Here is a 17,545-nt window from a genome sequence, read left to right on the forward strand (position 1 = left end):
GGTTTTCAGTATTAAGCGTACGACGAAGCTAGATTCATAGGAACTAAAGTATACATGAGGGCTAACGGGCGAGCTTCCTAGATCCTGCAAAGTCGTCTGCGTTGCCTCCTGCCAGACCGTCTGCGGTGCCCACACCCAGCCCCTGATCTATGTGGCGTCTTTTCCGGTTCAGACTACTGTTGATGAATGGGGTCGTGTGACAGCGGAGCTGCCTCAAGGTAGCACTCGAGTTGAGCTGAAGAAAGTTTAGATTGAAAAACCGATGGAAGCGAGATTCGCAAAGAGCTAGGATGAAGATCTTTGCTATGGCTGTTGGCTTACAGTTGCTTAAGCGTGCAGAAAGGGGCGCCGACGGGGAGAGAGATGTTGCTGCCTGTCTTCCCCATCTTGTCATTCTCAGGTCTGAGCTGTGAAGCAATATGTAGGCCTACAGAGACGATCTGAGGCCCTTTGGCATGTCCAAATGCTCGAATCGCTTCTCCTCAAGCACTTCCGATGGAGGGACAATGTCGAAGCCGCTGATGGGGAAGCGCATGGGAGAGCACGGGTCCCTCCGACACGGCTTCATAGCTCATTTCATAAGTGTAGCCATGATGGACCTTTTCGTTGGGTGAGGCTAGTGTAGTCAGGAATGCAAGCAAGGATATTCCCTCCAAGCTTTGAGTTGATCTGCCCCACCAGTAAGCTGTCAACCTCCCGAGTAGGCTTGGACCAAGGGCGTACTCCATACACATCCATAAGTTCACAACAAAGTCCCCCAGAAATTTTCCTGGACAAAAATCGTCGCCTCTGGAGCAGAGACGTGTCGCTGCTGGAAGACGCGTGTACGCGGTCAACAAACAGGGTGGCGCGGAATGTTGACTCTGGCGGTGGACGAAAGCAGCATGTGAGGACGGGTTGCACGAGATAGCCGAGAAACGTACTGTGTAGTGTTGTGTACAGTACGTCGGCGGAGACTGACGGCGGGAATCATCACCTGCATGCTGCCGATCATACTGTGCGCCGTGCTGAATGCCGACAAAATCTATGCGAGATGTGGCATGCATGGCCATACAAACCGTGGTGGTCGCCAATTGACCCGTCAATTATTCATGTCGGTGGTTTCGCAGGGTGACGTACACTCATGACGAGTGGGTTCTTGGCGGGCAGAATTGGAAGACAGTGGCGCTTCGACCGACAGACGATACCTGTGAAAGCTTGTATTGAAGTCATTCGAGGGAGACTAAAATAGCAATGGACTCTCTCTCCGTTGGGCTATCACCCAAAATGCGCCCGTTCGCGGAGGCTGGACCTCCAGACTGGAGTGGAATAACTTACAATCGCATGCAGATGATATGGTCCAAGCCGGAATAGTGCCGAAGTGGCCAGCCATGGGGCGAGGGCTTGGCGAGTCCCACCGGAATCCAGATCCTGGCGATTGAGTGGCCCGGGACTGACTGATTTTGACCAGTTGCAGTTTAGTGTCCCATGCCCCTTACGTGGAAAAGGGCCATGGCGTACTGAATTAGGACTGAATTGGGGTTCTTGGGGTGTTGTTTGTGCCCTTTATGAGTCTAGCACCGTCTAGCACTGCTGCACTTCCAGGTCCGGCCTGAGCCTCTCCCACTGCTCTTATTATTATTCGTCTTGATTTGTCCTGTGGGCTTGCAAAATGCCCGCTGCCATTGACTTCATTACCTTAACTAACAATTACGGAGTAGTTTAGTTATAATTCGATTGTGCTGAACAAGACAAGGGAATCCATCTGGTCGTCCGTCGGCTGTTCTTTCCTTTCCCTTCTTCTTCTCCTCCTCCCCTTCTTCTTCCCGCTCCCCTTTCCTCCTCTCCTCTCCTCTCCTCTCCTTATCTCCCTGTCTCTTGAATCCCTGTCCGTCCTTGCGGTCGCTCGCCTTCAAACCTCGCGAGAGGTGAATCCCCTCCCCCTCTCCCCTGCCCTTTCCTCAATGTCGAAGAGGCGGCTGTTTCGCTGGCCTGCCCGCCGCACCGCCGCTCTCGGAATTTTGGCGCTGCTGGTCACCTCCGTTCTCTCATGGCTCATCTGCGGCGGTGATTCTGACGACCCTCAACCAGGTATGTCATCGTTCGGACCTGCCTCCGCCCCAGCCTCTTTCTCCGGGACACCAGGTTAACCGCACGCAAATCAACCACCACAGTAGAAGAATACTTCAACCCGATTCACGAGCAGTTATCCGAAATCACCAAGACGTACGACAATGCGACCAGCGAGATTGGCTTAGTATTGGCTGCGACGCGGGCGGAGGACTTAACTTGGCTTTTGGATTACTGCAACGACCAGTATGGCGCGCCACCTCCGGGATCACGAACCTTCATTGTGCTTTGTGTTTATTTGGCTGACGTCGGCAATCCTCCCGCAGCGGAACAATCCCATTCATCTACAGCACCGACGTCGAACCCGCGCCAAATCTCCTAGTTCCTTACACCATCCGCGGTCGCGAGGCTACCGCTTACCTCTCCTTCATCGTCGAGTTCTACAACCAATTACCGAAATACACGATCTTCATCCACTCTAACTACGATCAATGGCACAATGACCTTTTCGGCCCCCACACTGGACCGGCACTGCGAAACCTCCGCTTAGAGGCCGTCGACGCGCAAGGCTATGTCAATCTGCGCTGCGAGCACGACCCCGGCTGCCCGACGAGTGTCCACCCGTGGAGTCCCACGCAGATCGATATCGAGAACGACGATATTCGCGCATTCTTTCCCCAGGTCTACCAGACGCTTCTCAATGTCCCTGCGAAGAAGGTTCCGGAGCACATTGGCAATGTCTGCTGTGGCCAATTCGCTGTCAGCCGCCAGCGGATCCTTGAACGACCCCGATCGGACTACGAGCGCATGTTGCGGTGGGCCGACGAGACGGAATTAACAGACAGCTTTGGCGTGGGATGGGTATACGAGAAGATTTGGCACATCATCTTCGGCATGGATGAGATATAGTGAGTGACGGTCGCGCGGGCGCGATAGTGGTTTGATTGCAGCGGCGCAGAGGGACTAACCTGAAAATTAGTTGTCCTCGATACGAACAATGCCGATGCGACGCGTACGGATGGTGTGGGCCGCTGGCCTCGGGCGAGACACTGCAGGCAGTGCGTGCGAACCCGGGCTCCACAATGGGGCCGTCGTTCTAATCATAATGGATGAATCTGGTTCTAAGCGTTTAATGCATGATGTATACTATCATGATTGGGGACATTTCAGGTTACCCCAAGTCGGTCTGGCTACGATTTCTCAATTGCAATCTAATTGTACAGTTAGATGATGGACTGCTGTTTCGTTATGTTCGCTATCTCAGGGTATATTTGTTGGGTCGTGCTGACCAACAGTTTCCGGAAGTCTCGTCAATCATGCTTCGCCACGCGCCGTCATACGCGACAATGAGTTGATTACTCGTGGTTGATTGGTTGCTGGTGCGTCCCTCGCACAGGCCCAGCGTCCAACTCATACAATCCTCTATGCGCGACCGGACTGGCCGGTACTTCATGCACGTTCCCACTATCCAATAACGGGACGTCCGTTTCAGATGGCCTCCGTCGGGGGATGGCATGCAGGAATAACGCGTTTTGGTCATCAGACGTCGGAACAGAGCTGGACGAGCTTTCTGTGCCGGGAATCAAAGCAGCCGGTACCGGGGGAGAAGATGGCGAGATTGTTGAAATTGTGCGACGTGCGTCGGTCGACAATGATGGTGGAGGCGGCGAGAGTGGTTTCCGTGGGATGTTATTCAGATTTATCGTCTGTTCGGGCTCATGCGGTTCCGACACTCGAGGTTTCAGTTTCTCCTCCATATTTGAGATCTTGCGATCATGCGACAACCCTACTCCAACAGCCGCGTATCCAGATTTGCCCTCGTCTTGGGCCGCGTTCCGTCGTTTGCGCCGTGATCGGTTCCGACGCATCAATACCCATACTAGGAGGAAAATCAGCAGAACAAGCACGATCACGCCGATCGCAATGCCCGCTTTGGCTCCCGAACTTAGCCCGCTGTTGGAGCCGTCAGAGCAGCTATAAGATCCCCTGAACACGCCATTGCTGTTGCTGTTATTGTTGTGGTCGTCGTCGTCATCGTCGTCATCATCCTGACTCCGGAGAGAATCCAAACTCGAGCAGCGAAATGATCCACCGCGCGACCGGATATTCGTCTTGCCGTTGACATGCTTGAGATCGCTAAATGATATCCTTTCGCATTGTGAGAGTCAGCCCTGCTCTGATTGCAATCTATGGTCCAACCTATCTTGAACGCGATGCGAACCAGGGAAATAAAAGAGGGACACTCACCGATCAAATTTCCCACTCAGGACCAACGCTCCGTTCACATACTGCAAATCATCCAACACCAAATCTCTGAGCTGGGAGTTGTCCTCGACATCCAGCTCTCCGCTGACCGTTTGCAAATTTGACAACGTCAGGGTGCTCAACTGAGCATTATTCTTGATGGAAAACTGTCCGTTGACGGTTTCGAGATTCGCCGCGGAGAAAGCCGTCAGCGCGGAGACATTTTGGATGGTTAGACCTGCGTTGAGCGTCTCAAGCTGTTTGAGGGTGATGGTGCCGGTGACGGATGGGGAGATGGTCAAGGTGCCGTGGATGGTGGAGCAGGAGGAGAGACGGTTATCGGCATCGGCCTGCGAAGTTATTGTTGTGCTGGAGGTACCTTTTCGTTTCACCTGTGAGCACTCGATCTTGATGGAGTGTATGTATAGTGCGATCACGATAGAGGATAGAGGATAGAGCATAGAGCATAGAGTATAGAGAGTGATGACCGGCGCAAAACTCACAGTTGGTATTGGAATCCGAGTCAGCCGCGACGGGCGGAGATACCAGGCATAGCAGGTATAAGAACACTGACACGGCTTTCATATTTGGAAGTCCAGTCAGTTCGTGAAATCCAGGCGATGCCTCACGAAATGGAATCAATATCTCTGGGTCGCGGATCTAATCATTGGGACATTAATTTGTTGTTTTTGAAGTCTCGGTGTTTGGATTAGGTGTCCAGCAATCCCATCGAGTCAGACACTCACCCTTAGGTCCGAAGCGGGGACAGCTAGAGGTTAAGTATTAGCTCCAAGCCTCCAGCAGAATGCAAAGAAACGGCAGAGAAATATGACAGCCTAAATCTCCTACTGCAGGGTTCAACTAAGATACTTTCGGGGATAATTCGTCGCTATTATAGTCTAGTCTAGCATTCTGTGGCTTTATTTTTCCTGAATTTTGATCTGTAGTTTCGATGGGTTGTTTGTAATTTGCCGAGACCTTCTCCCCTTTGCTGGTAGCGGCCGCCCTCTAATGGTGGAGAGTCCGTCGGAACTACCGGTACGGTGATAGTTGCCGTAGTTGATCAGATTTTCATGCAGACGGAGTTCGAGAGGGGTAGGGGGAGGAGTATTGTGTCATACTTATGGCTGCCCAGATTTCTTTTGAAAGGGGATGGATGGATGTAGGCCAACATACCTCGCTTGGCCAAACTTGCATTGCAATCATAGCGGCAGAGAGAGAATCCCTGTCACTTTGGCACAGTGGGAAAAGTATCCAAACCAAGTATCTCCGAACACTGCCTCTTTTGCTGCAGTGCTGCAGTGCCGATCCCCACTTTTTTTTTATCTGGAGCGTGGACTTATTCCAACCAGGACCTCCCTCCACTTGAGCGGAGTTTTCTACTTGTGTAGTTAGCGTAGGTCGTCTAGGGTTCAGGTTTTTCATACTGTGTGGTGGTGTCGACTACATACCTTTATCGCCGAAGATTTCAGTCAAAACCGGGTTAGAGCTCGGACATAGATCTAATCACTTAAGTTACTGGTAGTGCAGCACCGCCGAGGGGGCGGGGAAAAAGCATCTAATTTGCTGTGCGGCTCGTGCATCGGGGGTATGCGGTTCTATTTTTATCTGCGCTGGACATTCTTCTTGTGCTTGTTCAGGCACCAGAGTTTTGCGCGAGTCAGGTGTTGGTTTGTGGATTTGCGCCGTAGAAGTAAACATGGGGAGTTTGGGATTCCGGGGATGGAGAATGGTTTGATCGCTTCGACGCTTTTGGCTTTCTTTGTGGCTGGGTTGTGTGCTTCGCCTCGTTTCTTTTGGGAGTTACTAGCTACTGGTTACTCAGTCGTAGCGATTGTGGAAGGTTGGGGGGGTGCTTTCCAACCGGACGTTGGATTGTCGACATTGTCTGCGTGGGTGGGGATTCGTTCGGTCGCGGTCCTCAGATTGATCCTGTCCCTTGCTGTGCGTGTTAGCTGCATAGAATTATGATGATGAGTTGTATTGCACTGTACTGTACTATGAGTATCGGGATTCGGGCGCCGGTGCATGCGATTCGCACTGGGCGGTCGGTCGGTGGATGGAAGGATGCTGGCTGGCTGATGCAAGCCAAGCCGGCTGGCGGATGAGCTTGCCCTGTCCGGCGGGTCGGATCGGGGGCTGGTCCCTGATGCCACAACTTTATCTCGAGGTTCGTTCTGGAGTATACATGGACGGATCAGCAATCGAACAAGCTTCCAGGAACGTGTAGCCTTCTAGACTTGCTTGCTTCATATGCTCATGACTGAGATCTCTGCTCGGCGAGGTTGTTTCCTGCGGTCGACGCAGGGGCGCTTGGTTTGTGGTGGTGTAGAGGCGCGGTTCGTTGGTTCGGTGGATCTGCGATTCGGATATCGCGAGGGAAATCAGTCTGCAGAAGCGTGTAGCTTGGGCTCCCACCTTCTCTTTCTCTTTTCAATCAAGTCTGCTTCACATTCGATTGGATGGGTTCTTGCGGTCGGCGCAATGTTGTTCAGTGTGTGACGTTTGTGGGAGTGGCTTGTTCGTTTCGGCAGATTTGCGATCTGGACCTCGCGAGGTGTTTTGACACTGTGGCCACGTACAAGTTAGCTCTCTCGATGCGTATCAAAGCTGGCAATGCTTATCAACTTTCAGGTGCTGAATTCATTATAGCTAGCATCAGAGTAGATGGAGAGTCCTCGAGAGAGAGCTGCCAGGGCGCGTGTATTTCGTTTCCTTGGCGGTGGACGTGCGTTGCTCAGGTTCTTTGCCTGACCAGAGCACCTATAGAAGAGGTTGGCATTGCTTGCGTTGCTTGCAATGATCACGAGGGAAAGGGTGATCTCTTGCCTTTCTGAATGTGGGCATGGTGTTCAGGTTCTGAGGCTTCGTTGTGTAGACAAATCTGGCAGTAGGCTTTGGAACGCTGTTTGAACTTGCTCTCGACTGTATAGCCATATCATACTACTCTTTTTGGCTCCCTTTGGAGAAACAAGAGAAGACACCTCAAGTAGGCACTACACTACAAATACTACGTTCCTTCTCGCGGCATAGAACTTCTTTAGTATAGGTGGATTGGTTTGTGCATCGCTCGAGGCATACCTCTTTCCATAACCTACTGCTAACAAGCGAAGTACACCCCCCGGCCCCCTACCACCGGTCATGTATGTCATGTCTGTTCTTGGATCCTTCTACGTGATTCTGTGAAATGTGTTATATCATATTCTGCTCCAGGCAGCCACTTGCTTATCAACCAGGCAGACCTTTGTTCGACGTAGGATCACCTTTTTTGATATCAAATTAAACATACCAGCCAATCAGGCCACCGGATCACGCTGGTCCCTTATCCTTCTTCTACTTGATTCTCTGAAATATGCTATATTCACTTGAGAAGCTCCAGGCAGCCGCTCGCTTACCGGCCAACCAGATCGTTGCTTGACCCTTCTTTTTGATATCATGTGTTTCATATGAGGTTGTTGAACATTCACTGGTGGTGATTCCAGCCGCCCAGATCACACTTCTCTCTCTTTCGAAAAACATAAATACCCCCTCCCCCTCCCTCCTTCCTCTTCCTTCCTTCCTTCCTCTCTCTCCCTTCTCTCTTCTCTTCCCCAACCCTTCCTCCATTTCTTTCTTCCTCTCTCAACTCTGCATCCGGGTAGGCTGGCGCTATGTACCCTCGCTGGCCAACACCAGTGTCGATTACCTTCCAACCTAGACGGACGCAGAGTACACCGGGTCTCGAGGCTCTGGGAGCAGGCGACGTCTTCGTTGAAAAACCAGACGACCAGCTTCACATCCTCGCCACTCATCTCTTCCCAGTCTTTGTAGCCCCCTTCCTTTTCTCATCTCGTCCATCTGTGAAGTCCTCACTCATCGAGCGTGGATGGCGAGAGTCGAGATGTTTTCAATCTTTGGAACCCTTTCTGAAAGCGCTGAACTTCAGTGTTTTCAACCCACACACTCTTTTTCTTGACCAGTCCCAATGATGATGTTGGTCTTTACTGCCCCTCACTGCAAATTCCAGGTTGCTGTGATGCGGTATTGACCTTCTTGCAATGGTAACACCAACCCTGCTGGATCTGAGGAGGCCTGCCTGGTTCCCCCTTCCCACCTCCGCCCTCCCCTATCTTCTCTGCCCTCTCCACTCTTTTTCTTGACCATTCCCAATGATGATGTTGGCTTTACTGTCTCTCACTGCAGAATCTAGGCTGCTTTGACACAGTACTGACCTACTTGCAAAGGTGCACCTTTGCTTGATCTGAGGAGGCGTGCCTAGTTTGTGGATTGTTGGCTTTTCCTTTTCCTTTCACACACATTCCCAATGATGATATTGGCTTCTACTGCCTCTCGTTGCAAATTCTAGGTTGCACTGATGCAGTTTTTGCCGTCGAGCATATGGAGTTCAAATGCTGCTATTCGCTTTGCGAATGGCAGCCACTGAACATACTTGCTTCAGATCTGAGGAGGCTTGCCTAGTTCGTGGGTTGCTGGCTCTTTTCCTTTTGTTTTTCCTTTGTCTTTCCTTTGTCTTTCCTTTGTCTTTCCTTTGTCTTTCCTTTGTCTTTCCTTTGTCTTTCCTTTGTCTTTCCTTTGTTTTCTCTTTGTTTTTCTTCTGTTTTTCCTTTTCTCCTGTACCCCGATGATGAAACTCACTTTTGGTGCAACCTTGGACGCTGATCCTACCCTCTGGCGAGGCGACCGGTTCCGACTGGTTGCTTACCTTGCGTGGTGGGATTGTAGGCTCGGGCTTGCTTGCAATCTTGGATGCTGATTCTGCCCCCTGATGAGGCGACTGGCCGCGGCCGGTTCCTTGTCTTGAGTGGTAGGATTGTAGGCTCGGATTTGCGTGCAGCCTTGGACGCTGATTCTGCCCCCTGGTGAAGCAACCGGCTCCGGCTGGTGCCATGCCTTGGGTGGGATTGCAGGCTCGGGTTCGCTTCAATCTGCTCTGAGGGGACCACCTCTTCTGTTTCTCCTTTCTCTTTTCTTTTTCCTGTGCCCTCGATGATGATAAATCGCACTTGTTGCAGCCTTGGATGTTGATTCCTTCCTCGGCGGGGAGACCGGTATCGGCTGGTTACTTGCCTTGAGGTTGGGATTGTAGGCTCGGGCTTTGCTACTGCTCTGATGGGGGCCGCTCTACTCACCTTTTCTTGTCTGGCTTTCTGTTTGGTGATGTTGCCGTTCTCGCGTTCTTGATGGAGTTCGCGGGCGCTGGTGGTTGCAAGCGTTCAATGTTCTGATAGCATTTCTCCTTTTCTTTGTGGTCCGAAGATGTGTATGCTACATGATAATTAGACTTTGAATCGAAACTTCCATTCGCTTGGATACTTGCAATTTTCATCCTTCTGAGTATGTAGAACAAGTCTGACTACTGCCTCGTGGGCGGGCAGTCCGCGATCGAAATCGAAAGGTACGTTGTGACTCCACTCAAGAACGACTTTGGCGCGAGCTCAGGCTAAGTTTCTTTTCTTAGATGCAGAGCATACGCTCGGTCTACGAGACGAAGCTTACAATTTACTCCCAACGAGGAGTCGGCAGTTGAGAACGAACGAACAAACGGACGGACGGACGGACGGACGAGCAAACGGACAACCGACCGACCGACCGAAAGGGAAAGACAAAGATTCCTTGAAGCGTAGAGGAACATGATACCACAATGTTGTTGAAGGCAGACGCGTATGCAAGGATGACTGACTATGGACGGGGAGTCTTTCCGGTCGCAGAGAGTGGAACGGCTCGGCGAGCGGTGGAACTTTTCCATCGTGGCTGCGGAGAAGAGGAGTAAGATAATCCTTGGGTTCGCAATTCAGCCAAAGCGTGGAGGATTCGTGCCCGCTCTACCGTTCTACCATGGGCTGGCTTCTTTTCGTGATCTCCAGACACCGCTGGTAAGCGATGAGGAACTAGTCATAACGTCATGAGACTGTGAATCTAAAACTTGTTGCTAGATATACACCCAAAGCCCAAAGAAAAACAAAGGCATTGCAAAGCGCCCACCGACCGACCGATCGTCTATCCGTCTCCCCAGGTAGTATCTAATGTTTGGAGTTCTTTCCACTGGGTTTCGAGCTCGCGGATCACCCAGCCCGTGCGCCAGCCTACGTTCTTCTCCATGCGGCGTAGGAACTCCAGGGAGCCTTGTTGTTCGGCTGCGTGGCGGAGACAATATCCGTCTGTGAGGTGGGGAGTTAGTAAGAAAGGTAGAAGAAGAGGGCGGGAAAGAAGCGTACAGCGATGAAGAAGATGGCAGGCCATGAAGTATGCGTTTTCCACGGTTTCGTTGGACATCGAGAGGCCGACGACCTTGACGAGGTGGGAGGAGATTGTTCTCTGTTTGTGGAGGTTAGTTAATTTACGAGGCAGACGTGTAAGGAAAGATGCAGGGGAAAGACGAAAGGAACGACGAAAGGAACGACGAAAGGAACGACGAAAGGAGCGACGAGAGGAACGACGAGAGAGAACGATGAGGGAGAGCGAAGAAGGATGATGAGAGAAAAGACGAAAAGAATCACGAACCTCCTCTACGCGCTTGAGTCGTGCAAGCTCGTAGTCACTGACTACACTCCAGTGTCGGTCGGAAGCACTCAGAAAGATGCACGCCGTATGATAATATTGCAGTCCCACAGCTAGCAGTTTGGAATCAAAGGTCAGCCAAGCTTCTCAGACATAGAGGACAATAGCAGGTCGTTGGCAAACTTACCCGCCTGCGGCGAGATCATCCACATCTCAGGAAACGGGCGATTCTCGCTCGGATTCGCATCCTTGTACTGGAGTGGCTGCCAGCTGACCGGTCGCGCGTGGTACCATTGCTCCACGCTGTCGACCAGATGCTGCCACTCCGTCTCGTCAACAGGACTGCAGTGCGAGCCTGACCACAACCGCAAGATCTTGGCGCAGTAGAAGATAATGACATTCGCACAGGAAGCGTCATCGCGCCGCCGGAAAACAACGGAACGCTCATAGTTCGCCAAGTTGAGTTGCATCGGTTGGTGCTGCACGACGCAGGCATAAATGGCCTGGCGAAGGAACTGCCAGCTCACGGCTTCAGCGAGCCCGCCCGAGGACGCAGAATTAGACATCCGGTTGAGAAGTCGATTGGATCCGACCCAGTGGCACTTCTCGTCGGTCGCAAGCTCGAGCTCTTCGTACATCCGTAGGATCACAACCGTGAAGAGGAGGTTGTCATCGTAGGTCTCTTCTGGAAGGGCGAGAGCTGCGATCAGGAGTTCGAGGCATTGGCCGTGGTACTCTGATGCTTCCCAATCACTGGCCCCTTTCACAATGGCGTCATGTCGAGCTGCAAGGGCGAGGACAGCTTTGAGAACCATCGGATATCGGAGAGCGCGGCGAGGGACCTCGGTCCCGAAGTGAGAACGGAGGTCGCAGATGTCGGCCTGAAAAACGTTAGCTTCCATGCAAAGTGAAGATGATGGAGGGAAAGAAAACTTGGTTGAGCATACCCATGGCGCAAGCTTCTGGATAAAGAGACGGAGAAGGTGGGCTTCGCGAGGTGACAGTGACGACGAGCTGCCTTGTCTGGAGCTGACCGCACTCAGCGGCGATGCTGCGCTCGTCCAAGTACTTGCGGATGCTATCGGAGAGAGCATGGGAATGGCTTGGGGTGACAGGCTTGAGGATTTGCCGGGAAACTGTTGAACTTCAGTGACTGGGGGCGTCGTGGGGTTTTGTGCTGGATTATCGACATGATGATGTTCTCGTAGGCTCTCATCCTGAGAATACATAATCTCTGGGAAGGGTAGATGAGAGAATACAGTATAGGACTGTGGGATGTCTTGCGGCGTCTCATTTGAGGGGACAAGGCCATCCCCTTGACGGACCGGTGAAGTGTCGCTTGTATTGTCATCGTCAGAGTCGTCAGATGATTCGTGCACGAAGGTCACTGAGGCAAAATCAATACTGCGAGAAATACGGATGTGCAACTAAGCAGAAGGGCAGGCACATACACGAGTGAGGGACCTTCACCCAAGTCTGCTGGGAGTCCCAGACCAGCTCAAACTTGGATGCCGTGCCATTGCTCTTCTGGTAAACATGACGGACAGATTTGAAACGAAAAGGCGGATCTAAGCGACAAGCTCGCCCCAGGCGAGTGCAGGCGTTACACGAAGACCCCCCTGCGCGGGTAGTACATCTTATATGACGCAGACGACAACGTTCACATCCCCTTCCAATTCTCATGGCAAGCAATTGCGGGGCAGAGGCCCTTGAGCGTTGATCGCTGCGGGGAAGGTATAGTAGGCAAAGAGGGACATCGGCGTGTTCGTCGGGTTCATCCAGGCAACTGGATACAAGCGGCAACGGGAATCACCAGGGAGAGGAAAGCAAGTGGTCGCTGATAGGATGATCTAAGGGAAACGAAGAGAAAAATGGTGAAGAAGAACAGATGTGCTGGCGAAAGGAAAGGGCCGTCGGTTATTGATCTTTTCGAAATGCGAAGAGACCGATGATGGCCTGTGCTTGGGGCTTGCTTAGTCACACTCCCCCGCATTTCCCCGGCCTCTCACAGCTAGCCAGTTCAGGAGAATGCGTTTCCACATATTGACGCGAGCCAAGCCTTGCTCCTCTGGCACCTCGTATCTCTCACCTGATCCAGTGACATTGACGGATCAGCGTAGCGTGAGGTTGGTGCGCGCCGAAGCTCGTCTCGATGACCCCTTCTTCACACTGGCTCGCAAGATCATACCCTGGGAAAGCCAATCTGTCTCCCGAGTCACGAGTGCTCTTGATGAGAGAATATCCTAGTGTGGATCTAGCTCGTGGTGATCATAGCTTATCTCTTGGTTGTAAAGTCTGAAGACATGCAGGCCTGCCCCTCCCTTGCTGTAAGTATTTTGATCCGCTGCACTGCGTTTTCTCTAAGTTGAAAAACAGGTGTCAATAGGCAGTGGTTACAAATCACCGGGTTTTCCGAGCATTGCAATGGTTGCAGAAGCCGCGCGAAGCGCAACTGGCAAAAGGCGATATGCGTAGCTGCACGTGGAAGATCGGCCTTCAATATACTGTTTCTGGCTATGCATCAGACTGCGCTCATGGGTGTCACAGGACCACTGGGCTACAATATGGTTGCCATGGACAGTCTCTACCAGAGATTGTACCAAAAAGACCATCATTGATTCTAATTCATCAGATACTAAAGTCGTAAAAAGTGGTATAAACGCAACCCCAACTACCTGTATGCTATCGTCGAATTCACACTTTTGTATTCCTCGTTTAAACGCTGATCGTCTTGAAGACACTGCACAGGTTATTAGCATCCAACCCTCAAAAGAACATCCGAAAGCATGACTTACCCAAAGCCACCGCCACCGGTAGCCATGATGGTGCCAGGCATCTGGGCCTGCCAGTGTACCTCCTTGACTGAGTCCATGTAGTGAACGAACAACAACTGCGGGGGGACCTCTTGCATTGCAGCATCCCGGTTCTCCTCTTCATCCAACTCAACGGCCAAATCCCACAACGTAACGGTGTTATCAGCAGAACCGACCGCGACAACACTGTCGTCGGTGGGGTGCCACTCAATACTCGTGACAGGCTCGCGGTGGAAGTCGAACGACGCGACCGGAGAAGCCTTAGTCGGGGCGGAGGAAGCGCTGGGCTTCCAATGTCTCAGATCCCAGACGGCCCACTGACCGTCATCAGCGCCGGTTGCGAGCAGGTGGAAAGTCTGGTTTGACCAGCTCATGACGTTCACATCGGTGTTCGAAACCTGCACATCAACGGCGGGCTTACGCGACTTGGACCGAACATCCCAAACCTTGACGGTTCCGTCACTGCTGGCGGAGGCGAAGACGTTCTTCTCGTTCGGGGACCACTGGAGTTCTTCGACGGAAGATCTGTGACCGGTGAAGGGACGGGTGTCGGTCACCCAGCCGCCTCCCTCGGTACGAGTCGTCACGTAGATCAAGCCGTCGTTGTCACCAGTCAACAGCTTGCCAAGGGGCTGCAACGGAGACCAGTCAAGGGCGTAACCTTCCGACTTGTGCATGCGCAAGGTAGAGAGGGGCTTGGATGCCGAGGGAGGGAGCATAGTACCGGGGACATCGAAGCTGGTGAGATGAGGGGTGACATCGTGGATGACGACTTGCGAATTCTCGAGCATAGTGGCGGTGATGGTCTGAGGGGGCTTGGAGTAGTCGCCCGACTGGTTGGGAGTCTGGTGAGCGCGGATACGGTTGGTCGTTGATCCGAGAGGGATGCTCTTGTGCTCAAGGATGGCTTCGCCCATGTCGTCGTCGGAATCCGAGTCGCTCTCGGAGTCCGTCTCATTATCTTTCTCCATCTTGCTCAATCCGCTCAGCTTAAGAACCATCAGCTCGTTCTCCTTGGCGCGCTTGCCCTCGGCTTGTGTACCCGCAACGGCGTAGACGGTCGCGGGGTAGGTCTTGCGGTTGTCGCCCAGGTTGTCGCGGACGATATCGAAGGAGAGACAGGGCCATGGTGTGCTGAGGGTGTGAAGCATGTCGTACGTGGTCGGGTCGGGCGACAGGACCTCTCCGGGAGCGAGCTTCGTTCTTCCGGGAATGAAAGTCTGCTTGTCGACATCCATGGCTTCTGCGGGGAGCGAGTGTTGTTAGGACTTTCTGGGCGCTCCAAGTGGTTCAGTAGGATATTGTAGCGTACCTCTTTCCTCTTCCTCACGCTCTGCATCCGGACGACCATCCACACCGGCCTCGAGAACCTCATCTTCACTTTCGAACTCGTCCTCGTACTCGTCCTCGAACTCTCCCATCTCATCGGGGGGGTTCTCGGTGATCGGGCGCTCGCCGGCCTTGAGCGCGGCGGACTGCTCGTCGGAGGCGTCGGCAGATCTCTTCGACATTGTGTATAGGTTGATGTGTAGGAGATGTCCTCGAAGGAAAGAAACAGCTGTCGACGAGCCAGTCGTGCAGCGGGACGATAGGAAGAGGGAAGAGGAGCCTGGAGGGGGGTGGAAAATTGACTGATTAGGGTTCGGAGAACATTTTTTCCATGATTTTTTTTTCTGTTTCTGTTGCGCCGCGGCGAAATTCACGGGACAAGCACACTTTACCTATCGCGGACTAGTGGCGATCGGAGAATGGCTGCCCGCTTTTCTGCTGGGCGGGCGGCTGTGGTTGAAGTTGAAGGCAGACACTGAGAAACTGAGAGCGACCAACCTCCATCGAGAGCTGCCCTGAGGCTTCGATTTCCCTTCTTGCCGCTTGCTTCCACACCCACTTCGTCCACTCCCACCCACCCACTCCCCCCCTCAAGGGGCTACCAATTATTTCTCTTAGCTCAACTCAGCTCAACTCAGCTCTGCTCAGCTCATTCCTCCCCGTTAACCGTCAACCATCCCCCCCTCTCTCTGTTTACTTTTCTATCCAAGGCGTTTATCTAATTTTCTTCTTTTCATCTCTCTGGTTTGTTGCTCCGTTGCTCCTCAAAGTCTGGCCCCTGCTTTTGGACCGTTTCCTTCCTTGAAGCTCCGTCGTCCCATGGCTGCGTGCCTTGGCTGCTAGTGCACCTGTCACATTACCTGGGCTCCTCCTGCAACAAAAGGTGCATACTCATTGATCACTCTATCAACAATAACTACCCCTCCCCCCTCCCCCCCGTTTCTCCAGGGACCCTCCTTGAAGAACTTTCCAGCCCTTGCTACTCATTGTTGACTCGCCAACATGGCGCTAACAAATTTGTCTGACAATCCGGCAGTCCTATTCTTTGCGACCGAATTTCACTACATGCGTTCCGACCAAACATCGCTCTGATCTCACACCCACAAATTTGGTTGGTCTTAGCATCCCCGCTCCACCGTCTCCGTCCGGACCTCGACCGTGTTTACGTCCAGCGCTAACCAAACCACGCCATCCAGGAACACCCTCCAGACCTCCATCCACACATCTCCCCGTTATGGATACGTCACAATTTAACATGGCTGGTGCCTCCGAGCCCGCCGACCAGCTCGAACAGGAGCAGGCGCAGAGCATGGATCTCCCTACACCCACTCAGCATGGAATGGTCGCCGGGGCGGACGAGACCATGATCGCAAATGGTTACAGCAGCGACTCCCGCGCCCACTACTCTTCCCACGACTTCCAGTCCCCCGCCCGAGATTACCACTCTCAAGACGGCGAAGCCCCTCGATCGAACTATCCCTCGCAATTGCCTTCCTCCTCAAGGCCTAGCTCCGGCCACTCCAACCATCCAGACCGTCTCGTATCACAACCGTCACAGGATGTCAGCCACAAGCAAACATCGTCGCAAGCGAAGAACAGCGTGGTGATCAAGGTGGGGATGGTGGGGGATGCTCAGATCGGAAAGACGAGTCTCATGGTGAAATATGTGGAAGGCAGCTGGGATGAGGATTACATTCAGACTCTCGGTATGTGGGGATGAAATCGTGTTCACCCCCAATTTGCGAGCCGTGCTGATGTTGGATGACAAGGTGTCAACTTCATGGAGAAGACCATCTCGATCCGGAATACGGAGATCACATTCTCGATCTGGGATCTTGGTGGCCAGCGCGAGTTTGTCAACATGCTTCCGCTCGTCTGTAATGACGCAGTGGCTATTCTTTTCATGTTTGACCTCACGCGCAAGAGCACCCTGAACTCGATCAAGGAGTGGTATCGCCAAGGCCGTGGATTCAACAAGACTGCCATTCCCTTTTTGATTGGCACTAAGTATGATCACTTTGTCAACTTTCCCCGGGAGGACCAGGAAGAAATTTCCATTCAGGTGAGCTACTGCGGGTCACTAGTCTTGAAACGTTTGCTAACGGCGCACAGGCCAAGCGCTTCGCCAAGGCAATGAAAGCCAGCCTGATTTTCAGTAGCACCAGTCATAGCATCAATGTCCAGAAGGTCAATCACAAATCTTTCATATGTTCGTACTCATCTAACCCAGACTGCAGATTTTCAAGATCGTTCTCGCCAAAGCTTTTGACCTGAAGTGTACCATCCCTGAAATCGAAAACATTGGCGAGCCTCTGTTGTTGTACAAAAATGTTTGAGAGACATGACAAAACGAAGTGGGATGAACGATTACGTGCCTAGGACGACGTGATGTTGATGAACGAAGTTTCCCCTCCTTTGGGTGCTAGGATGCGTTAGCTCCTTCTGCCGGATCCTCGAGGATCAGAGGTAGACTGGTCCGTGTTGGTGTTCTTTTTCAAACCTGTTTTTCTCAATCACCCTCTCTTATTTCCATTTTGTCCTTCATAAGCATTGGGGTGCGCCTGGATTTTCCTTCATTTCATCGCTTGACTTACTACTTTCACAGTGTGTTA

The 17,545-nt window shown here is 52.4% G+C and overlaps 9 protein-coding genes across 9 annotated transcripts; 4 read left to right on the top strand and 5 right to left on the bottom strand.

Moving 5' to 3' along the window:
- Positions 1–156: 156 nt before the first annotated feature.
- On the bottom strand, positions 157–1,281 carry BO95DRAFT_445009 (uncharacterized protein). The gene has a single exon (XM_025587034.1). The coding sequence runs from the start codon at positions 1,050–1,052 to the stop codon at positions 483–485; it is 570 nt and encodes a 189-aa protein (XP_025440146.1). The 5' UTR covers positions 1,053–1,281; the 3' UTR covers positions 157–482.
- Positions 1,282–1,943: 662 nt separating this feature from the next.
- Positions 1,944–3,149, top strand: BO95DRAFT_368131 (DUF3431 domain-containing protein; the record flags this gene model as incomplete). The annotated part of the gene is made up of 4 exons (XM_025582815.1): positions 1,944–2,070; positions 2,157–2,295; positions 2,376–2,957; positions 3,029–3,149. 4 exons carry the CDS (start codon positions 1,944–1,946, stop codon positions 3,147–3,149), a joined length of 969 nt encoding a protein of 322 aa, XP_025440147.1.
- A 255-nt stretch (positions 3,150–3,404) lies between these two features.
- Positions 3,405–5,499, bottom strand: BO95DRAFT_433835 (putative GPI-anchored cell wall protein Pst1; the record flags this gene model as incomplete). Its single annotated transcript, XM_025585113.1, has 5 exons — positions 3,405–4,197; positions 4,297–4,672; positions 4,797–4,953; positions 5,164–5,301; positions 5,470–5,499. The coding sequence occupies 5 exons, from the start codon at positions 5,497–5,499 to the stop codon at positions 3,405–3,407; spliced, it is 1,494 nt and encodes a 497-aa protein (XP_025440148.1).
- Positions 5,500–6,039: 540 nt separating this feature from the next.
- BO95DRAFT_206062 (uncharacterized protein) lies at positions 6,040–6,359 on the bottom strand. Its single transcript, XM_025581072.1, has one exon. It carries the CDS (start codon positions 6,321–6,323, stop codon positions 6,111–6,113), a length of 213 nt encoding a protein of 70 aa, XP_025440149.1. The 5' UTR covers positions 6,324–6,359; the 3' UTR covers positions 6,040–6,110.
- Positions 6,360–6,506: 147 nt separating this feature from the next.
- On the top strand, positions 6,507–6,960 carry BO95DRAFT_206063 (uncharacterized protein). The gene has a single exon (XM_025581073.1). It carries the CDS (start codon positions 6,547–6,549, stop codon positions 6,793–6,795), a length of 249 nt encoding a protein of 82 aa, XP_025440150.1. The 5' UTR covers positions 6,507–6,546; the 3' UTR covers positions 6,796–6,960.
- Positions 6,961–10,174: 3,214 nt separating this feature from the next.
- BO95DRAFT_206074 (uncharacterized protein) lies at positions 10,175–12,704 on the bottom strand. The gene is made up of 5 exons (XM_025581074.1): positions 12,243–12,704; positions 11,739–12,178; positions 10,979–11,672; positions 10,509–10,904; positions 10,175–10,451 (listed from the first exon to the last, which is right to left on the bottom strand). The coding sequence occupies exons 1-5, from the start codon at positions 12,472–12,474 to the stop codon at positions 10,291–10,293; spliced, it is 1,923 nt and encodes a 640-aa protein (XP_025440151.1). The 5' UTR covers positions 12,475–12,704; the 3' UTR covers positions 10,175–10,290.
- Positions 12,705–13,404: 700 nt separating this feature from the next.
- Positions 13,405–15,232, bottom strand: BO95DRAFT_393989 (ribosome biosynthesis protein RRB1). The gene is made up of 3 exons (XM_025583682.1): positions 14,917–15,232; positions 13,587–14,847; positions 13,405–13,531 (listed from the first exon to the last, which is right to left on the bottom strand). The coding sequence occupies exons 1-3, from the start codon at positions 15,113–15,115 to the stop codon at positions 13,507–13,509; spliced, it is 1,485 nt and encodes a 494-aa protein (XP_025440152.1). The 5' UTR covers positions 15,116–15,232; the 3' UTR covers positions 13,405–13,506.
- Positions 15,233–15,500: 268 nt separating this feature from the next.
- Positions 15,501–16,173, top strand: BO95DRAFT_393991 (uncharacterized protein; the record flags this gene model as incomplete). The annotated part of the gene is made up of 2 exons (XM_025583683.1): positions 15,501–15,816; positions 15,970–16,173. A coding segment is annotated over one exon (238 nt), but the record flags the coding sequence as incomplete, so codon positions are not given.
- Positions 16,168–17,269, top strand: BO95DRAFT_368070 (Spg1/Tem1 GTP-binding protein; the record flags this gene model as incomplete). Its single annotated transcript, XM_025582808.1, has 4 exons — positions 16,168–16,639; positions 16,703–16,995; positions 17,046–17,120; positions 17,171–17,269. The coding sequence occupies 4 exons, from the start codon at positions 16,168–16,170 to the stop codon at positions 17,267–17,269; spliced, it is 939 nt and encodes a 312-aa protein (XP_025440154.1).
- Between the last annotated feature and the right edge of the window lie 276 nt (positions 17,270–17,545).

This window comes from Aspergillus brunneoviolaceus, assembly GCF_003184695.1.
Source record: "Aspergillus brunneoviolaceus CBS 621.78 unplaced genomic scaffold BO95scaffold_52, whole genome shotgun sequence".
NCBI classification, from domain to species: Eukaryota; Fungi; Ascomycota; class Eurotiomycetes; order Eurotiales; family Aspergillaceae; genus Aspergillus; species Aspergillus brunneoviolaceus.